Source organism: Miniopterus schreibersii, assembly GCF_964146895.1.
Source record: "Miniopterus schreibersii genome assembly, chromosome: 8".
NCBI classification, from domain to species: domain Eukaryota; kingdom Metazoa; phylum Chordata; class Mammalia; order Chiroptera; family Miniopteridae; genus Miniopterus; species Miniopterus schreibersii.
In genome coordinates this window covers 5,068,149-5,075,436 of record NC_138109.1, presented here as the reverse complement: position 1 = coordinate 5,075,436, position 7,288 = coordinate 5,068,149, and the positions used below count along the sequence as shown (strand labels likewise).

The window sequence follows — 7,288 nt, the reverse complement described above, 5'->3', positions numbered from 1 at the left end:
GACCTATGAACCAGGAGGTTGTTGAGGTTGGATTCCCCATCAGGGCACATGCCTGGGTTGGGGGCTGGATCCCCAGTAAGGGGCCTGCAGGAGGCAGCCGATCAATGACTCTCTCATCGTGGATGTTTCTATCTCTCTCCCCCTCTCCGTTCCTCTCTCTGAAATCAATAAAAACATATATATATATATATATATTTTGAAAAGCTACTATAGGATATGCTCCATCAAAACAAAGGAGTAAACCAAGAAAGGAAGTAATGGGGTCCAAGACACAAGAGTTTCCGTAGGGAACCCCATTAGGGGCGGTCGGAGAGCTCGATGCAGATTCTCCAGGAAGATAAAACGACAGAACACCTGTTGAGTCCAGAGATCTTTAAAAAAAAATTTTTAGTAATTTTTTTTCCTAAACGAGAGTGTTATATACATCATGACACACATCATTTTAACAAAGAAATGCATATTATGTTTATTAGTACTTCCCATTACTGAACATTCCATTAAATAGAATCATGAATTAATTATAAATGATAATCGGGCCAAGTAAAATACTAAGGTCTCATAATCGAAAATTAATTGATTAGCATATTGTTCGGACCCTCATGAAGGGTGTTGCGTCCACAAATCTTAAGAGCTTTAGAGAGCTGGTAAAAAGTTCGGGGTTAGGTTAGTGATCAATTTATTGAAAACTTAGCAAATGAAAAAAAATCCCCCCAAAAACCTCCAGGGAAAAGGGAGCCACGCAGAAGGGAAAGCGAGCTTGACCCCTGGCCTCAGCGGTGAGTGTTTATGTAGCAGCAGCTGTGGAAGGCTGGCGGCTGAGTTTAGATTAGCACTTAATTGTTGAGAGTGTGAGAGGGTTGGGGCGCAGGGAAGGAGAGAGGTGGCTCCCACCAGCACTAGGGATGGCGGGAAAGCAACAGATTGTGACTAAAACTGACAGGCTGAGAAGTAGTAATAGGAGCACGTGATGCTGAGGCGTTAAGATAAATACTGAGAGCGTCGGCTTGGAGAGGTAAGCGCAGCCTCCAGGAAGGCCGGCGGGCCCAGGGCGGAGCTCTCCTACCGGTCCACGTGGAACCGTTTGGATCCTTGAACCAGGGGACACAGGTGATTTTGAGAAATAACTAAGCAATCCCAGATAGGATTAATTGTATACTCCCCTTGCGACAGGCTGCGCCTGTTTAGGCCCCTCTCCCCGATTTCTGGGACTCTGGGGGACTCAGGTCGTGTCCTCGCCAAGCCCCCCGCTTCTGCTTCAGCAGGTCTGCGTCTACCACACGCTCACGCAGGTGCGGGGTCAAGGCTAGTGCCCGGAGAGCCCTTCTCCTGGGCCGGAGCGTATAGGACACTTTATTAGGAGAGTCGGGATGTGGAGGGATTGGCCTCGCAGGCTCGGCTTTGTTTCCCAAATGGCCCCAGCCTCTCCTTTTCCCTCCGCCCCAGAGATCATTCTGTTCTTTCCCAGCTCAGTGAGCACCAAAGGACACGCAGAATTCTCACTAGAGCCTGTGACAGGTGAGGACCATCGCTCCCACTTTACAGGCCGGGCAACCAAGTCAGGAGTTGAGATACAGCCCCAGGCCGAGCCCTCCAGACGGACCCCTCCCCCGCTATGCCCACCTTCCCTACCAGCACCACTCCCTGGGGTGCCCCCAGGATGGACCTTCCTGAAACATGGTCAGTACGGAGGGCTGTGGGGAGGGACCCCAAGAATGGACCTCTGGGTGGATGTCCCTGCTCGGAGCCCAGGGTGCTTGGCTGAGCTGTGGAGGCTGCGGGAACAGTGGCTTCTGGAAGGCCAGCTGCCTGGCCTGCCCCCGGCCTGCCTACTAGCACGTCATCTAACTTCCCTGCGCCGGTTAATGGCACCTTCTTCACACGTGGTTGCGGAGGCTGAAGGAACTGAGACACGTGACGGGTCAGCCGCTACCCGATCCTGACCACAGCCGAGTCTGGACTTCACCCCCGCCTGGGAGGGGGAGCCCCTGGGGCACAAGCGGTGTTGGCTTCTGAGCTGGGGCTGAAGACTGTGCAGGAATTTGAAGGTGGAGTGAGGACAGAGCCTGTGGTCAGACTTGCTGACCGAGGTCACGTCAGGTGCTGAGTTCAGGGAGTTCATGGAGGTGAGGTCCAGGTGCGTGGAGCCCTGAGGGCAAGTGACTGGCCTGGGGCCACTTGGGAGTTGGCTGCAAAGTTGGACGCTTGCTCCCCACCCCCCCCACCCCATGAGGACTCCAGTCCTAGCACCTGCTGAATGAATCCAAGGTAGGGGTGGGGCCAGGGAGTGTTCTAGCGCCACCCCCAGGCTGGGGCCACTCCCCTGTCCCCCTCCCTGCCCCAAGCCGCTCGGGATACCCCACACTCTGGCAGTGCCTCTGGGTTGGTGACTGTGGGTCCTGAGACAGGAGTGGGCTCAGCCCCCCTCCCCTCAGTCCGCACCCTGTTGTGGCCACTCCTCTCCCAGCACCAGAGTCTCAGCCCTGGTCTTCAGGAGGGGTGAGGCGCCTGGGGCACAAGCCGGGCGTTCAGCACCATGGAGAGGGCATGTCCCTATGTGGCCACCCACACCTGCTTTCTCAACCTCAACACTTGGGGGAGCTTCTGGGAGTTTACCAGAGGGCACCCAGGAGCGGGGCAGGCAGGATTTGAACCCAAGTCTGATTCCTGGGCTAAGTCAGGGCAGCTGATGTGCTTGAACAGGCCCAAGGAACTACATTCAAACCCAGCCGCCAGCCCTCTGGAGTCCCCTCCAGCATCCGCCCCTGGACGGGACCTAACAATCCTCCAGATCTTCCAAGAACCTGGCAGGGCAGCCCCAGGAGAAAGCACAGCCCCGGAGCAGCCTGCCTTGATCTTGCCAACCCCACAGCCCTGGCCCTACGGGTCCGTCACCACCCACTGTGGGGCTGGGTGAAGGAATGACTGAGGCAGCTTCTCAGGACAGGTTTGAGTGCAGTTCCATGACTGCTGTGTCCCTTGGTGTCGGTGGACAAGGGGCCGGTCCGGGGTTACACGGGGAGGGCCTGGCCTGCTCATTCACAGACAGTGACAGACTCTTGCGCAGAGCCTGGCACAGAAACAGTCAATAACGGTGGCTGCAGCCCCTGCCTGGGCCCATTCAAGGTCTGGGAACACACGATTCAGAAGCTTGTTATAAATACATGTGTTTGGTGAGTGAGGCTGACAGAGGGCGGAGACGGTGCTGTACACAGCTGGGGCAGGCCGGGAGGCTCAACACCACAGAGACAGACAGTCGGCCAGCGGGGCAGGCCGGGCAGCATTCTGGGGCCTGTAACACTTGGTTGGTGGGTCTGCTGGCAGGGGTCTTGTCCAGGGCAGCCTGGCACGAGGTCCTGGGCGCTGTCGGCAGTGGCACCTGGGCTCAGCTCACATCATTCAGGGCCTGGTGGGACATGAGGCCTCGTCAGGAGGATGCTGGGTCGCACGGGGGCCGAGGCGGGTCTCCCAGGGAGCCCTGGGTCCCCCCACCGGCCCTGCCCCGCCAGGGGCTCACCTTGCGGGCAAACTCAGGCAGGACGAAGGCCGCCCGGTGCACGTCTGAGTTGTAGTATCTCAGCTGCATCTGTTCCACCTGCTTCTGTGTCAGCTGCCGCACCGGCTCCCGGAAGTTGGTGCTCTGGGGGGGGGGGGGGGCATCAGGGGAGAGCTCTCCATGTCCACCTGCCCCTCCCACCCCCAGGATAGCCAGAAGCTCACTGGGTTTTTGCTGCATAGCATGAAGCCAATCTGGCCGCTGGGGTAGGTGGGGATGGTGCAGTAGGCATAGGCCACCACGGGGAAGAGCGACCTGCAGAAGTGCTGCATGTCCTTGATGAGGTCCAGGTGCAGCCACTGGCACTCACCTGGGGGGAGACAGAATCAGCACTGGCGGGCTGGCGCCCCCCCCCCACTCGCCCGCCCACTCACTGGCACCCCTGCTCCAGGTGCTCACCCTGGCAGCAGAGGATCCCGTCCCCCTTGAGGGCTGTCTTCATGAGCTGGTAATAGGATTCCTTGAAGAGGCTCTCGGCTGGGCCTGCGGGAGGGTGGGACAAGCGACAGTGAACACATTCTGGAGAGACATCCTGAGCCTGGGGTGGGGCAAGGGCCACCGTCACCCCACAGCATAGGCCCACACAGCTGCCAGGGAGCAGAGCTGGGCTTGAACCCAGGTGTGTGGAATTCAGAAACAAACCACGAAAGGGTGCTTTTGATGGGTACAGGGGCCCATTGCCCCGGAATCTGAGTGGGCGCCACGCTTTAACCCCTGTTCCAGGGGGTTCTCATTAGCACTGCATGGGGGCACCTCCACCCAGGGCCTTGGTTTAAAAGGAGAACCCACCTCGCCCTGATGCTAGCCTGAGGCTAAAGAGGAAACTGAGGCCTCTCTGGGCCAAGGCCAGAGCCCCACTCTCCTCCAGGTCCCCAACCAACTGTGAACTTTGGGCAGTGGCCTGGTCCCCCTACTCTACTGAGCCGTGTTTGAGGGGGAGGTGACAACTGAGGAGGAAAATGTGCTGAGCTAGTTCTGGGGGCCCCCTGTCCTCTACTCTGCAACTCAGGCCTGGGAGCAAAGGGGAGGCTGGCTCCTGAAGTGGCAGCTGCTGGAGGGCAGGGCCCACCCCACCCCGTGCTTACCCATGGGGTCCGAGGAGTCAGTGATGATAACATCGAAGGCGTCCTGGTTCTGTTTCATGAACTCAAACCCGTCGCCCACGTGGAGGGTCAGCTTTGAGCTGGAGTAGCCGATGGCCATGCTGGGCAGGAACTTCTTAGAGACCTGAATGACATCCTGGGGCGGGGACGGGGGGACCAGGCTGGAGCCAGGTGGGACTCCCAGCAGTCCCTTTCATAGCCCGGTCACCTTGGGCCAGCCATTTACTTCGTGGAACCCCTGTTTCCACATCTGTAAAATGGGAAGCACTCTGGGACCTCCTCCCTCAACTTCTCAAGGAGGGTTGGCTCCGGCCAGCTCCTCAGCTGAATCTCCACCATTCCTGTTCCCTGCCCACGATCAAACTGCCCCCTCTGAGCGGCTTCTAGCTGTTTCAGGGGGCGGCGATTCCAGCTTCCGCCAGGAGAGCCCTTCCCTGCCTCACGTGACCCGACGCTGCTCATTCGGGCTCAGCTCACACCCGCCTCCACCCACCTTTCATGCCTTGAACACGTCACCCTTCGCTGTCTCCTTCCAACTAGAAGAGCAGCTCCAACAGGGGCCGGACCTGCCTGCCCACCACTGCACCCCAGCACCCAGAGCCATGGCTGCCACACAGCGGGTGCCCTAGCAGTTGGAATGTCCTTGGGCCTTGAATTAAAAACAGTGCCCAGCCTTACTAAGAACTAGCACACCTACTATGCGCCAGGCCCGCGACTGTCCCCCCAACTTCTCCCAACATGTTTTTAAGACGAAGAAACTAGGCCTAGAGATATTAAGTGGCTTGCCCCGGGTTACACAGCCAGTTCAGTGTGGAACAGGAACTTGAACCCAGACCCTTGGCTCTGCTCGGGCGGCTCACCTCATCGATCTCGCACTGCACCACGGACTCCACAGAGGAATGCTTCACCACCTCCCGCAGGACACCCCCGTCGCCACCCCCGATGATCAGCACCTGGGAGGAGACGGACAGTCGGGAGCAGGGTCCAGCAGGACGCGGTGGCCTGGGCCCACGGCTGCTCACACAGAACCGCGCAGAGTGAGGGTCCCCGGTGCGGCTCAGCTCCTCTGACCCACAGGCCGCGTTCCTTTATTTTCTACTCTCAGGCACCTGGCCCCAGGTGTCCCCTTTTCCTGAAAATTCCTTCCCAAGCTTCAGGCCTCAGCCAGAACTCTTGGCTCCTCCCAGAACTGTGCGGGCCCCCACCCCTGCGAAGGGGCCGCTCCCCCACCCACTCCCCTGGTCCTGGCCAGCACTGTCCCCGACACCCCTTTAGGAAGCACCCGAGCTGCACAAAGCGCGCGTGGAGGGTGGGGGTGCGGGGCTCCAGCGCTGTCCCGTGGGGCGCTCAGGGCTGAGCCGCGGCGGGAGGGGGTACCTTGCGTGGGTTGGGGTGGCTGCAGAGCGGCAGGTTGGCTATCATCTCCTGGTAGGAGAACTCGTCCCTCTCGGTGCACTGGATGACGCCGTCCAGCACCAGCACGTTGCCGTAGCTCTTACTGCGGGGCGGGAGTGACAGTCAGGGGCCTGGGTCCCCTGGGGCGGGGGCGACGTGCCTCCACTTACCCTGGGCAAGAACACTCTCCCCCAGCCTGCGAAGGGGTCCCAGGGGCGGCGGACGGGGGGGGGGGCACGTGGCGGGGCCGGCCGGCGGCCCGGCCGCGCGCTGGTCGGGGTGCGACTCTGACGTGTCCCAGGCTGACACGTGGAGCCCGGCGCGTCGGGTCCGCGCAGACTCGGGCGCGCTCCCCGCCTTAGAGCACCGCCCGCGACGCGGGCCCCCGGCCCCGGGGACGGGATGCTGGGCGGGGAGGGGCCCCGGGGAGCCCACGGGCCTAGCGCACCGCAACTTCTGACAGTTCTGCAGGAGGAGGGGCGCGCAGAGGCGGCCCGGGGGCGTCGGAGGTAAAGGGCGCTAGACGGGGGTCTGGCAGGAAGGCGGGGGGCTGGGCCGAGATCAGGCAGGAGTCCCGGCCGGTTCGCAGCGCGCAGGGTCCGGGCTGCGGGGCGCGGGGCGCGGGGCGGGCCGGCGGCGGCACCTACCTGCGGAAGACGAGGATATCCTGGTACCGCGAGCGCTGATGGTGCAGCAGCTGCTCCACCTGCAGGGACAGGGCCTGGCCCGGCCACAGGCTGCACGTCTCGCGGAACCAGCCCTCGCGGATGGCGGCGGGGCCGGAGGCGGCGGGGCCGGCGGCGCCGGGCTCCATGGCGGGCGCGCTGGCGGGCGGCGCGGGGCGCGGACCCGGGACTGCAGGCCGCGCGGAGCCGCCGCACAACGGGACCAGCTCCGAGCGCCGCCCGCGCCGCAACCTAACCCGCCAGGAGGGGCGGGGCCGTGTTGGCAGGGGCGGGACCCAAGCCCTCCAATGGCGGCGCGGGAGCGGGCGCGCGGCTACTCGGAGGCACCGCCCCCGCCGGGCTCAGAGCGCTCTGATTGGCCGCCGATCCACAGCGCGGCGCCCAGTGGCTGGGGCGGGCCGTCTGTCTGCCGCATCAGGGTAGTGCAGCCCGCTCCGAGGGGGCCACGTGGGGCCGGGGCCGACCCGCCGGCCGCGGTCGGGCCTCCGGGAGGGCTGGGCGGGCGGAAGGGGTCCGGATGCCTCTCCCGGCCCGTCCCGGGCGGTTCAGCG

The 7,288-nt window shown here is 62.0% G+C and overlaps 1 protein-coding gene across 1 annotated transcript; it reads right to left on the bottom strand.

The window, feature by feature from the left end:
* Positions 1 to 440: 440 nt before the first annotated feature.
* On the bottom strand, positions 441 to 6,981 carry SRM (spermidine synthase). Its single transcript, XM_081144973.1, has 8 exons — positions 6,699 to 6,981; positions 6,034 to 6,154; positions 5,517 to 5,609; positions 4,639 to 4,792; positions 3,953 to 4,036; positions 3,718 to 3,863; positions 3,515 to 3,637; positions 441 to 3,403 (listed from the first exon to the last, which is right to left on the bottom strand). Exons 1-8 carry the CDS (start codon positions 6,863 to 6,865, stop codon positions 3,383 to 3,385), a joined length of 909 nt encoding a protein of 302 aa, XP_081001099.1. The 5' UTR covers positions 6,866 to 6,981; the 3' UTR covers positions 441 to 3,382.
* Positions 6,982 to 7,288: the final 307 nt, after the last annotated feature.

Bases quoted from the DNA above. Each gene is read 5' to 3' on its own strand.
- SRM (XM_081144973.1), bottom strand. From the start codon at position 6,865: ATGGAGCCCGGCGCCGCCGGCCCCGCCGCCTCCGGCCCCGCCGCCATC. The intron at 4,037-4,638 runs GTAAGCACGGGG...ACCCTCCCGCAG, and splicing joins TGACTCCTCGGACCCCATGG to GCCCAGCCGAGAGCCTCTTC. The intron at 3,638-3,717 runs GTGAGCTTCTGG...CCCCCCCCCCAG, and splicing joins TGCTATGCAGCAAAAACCCA to AGCACCAACTTCCGGGAGCC.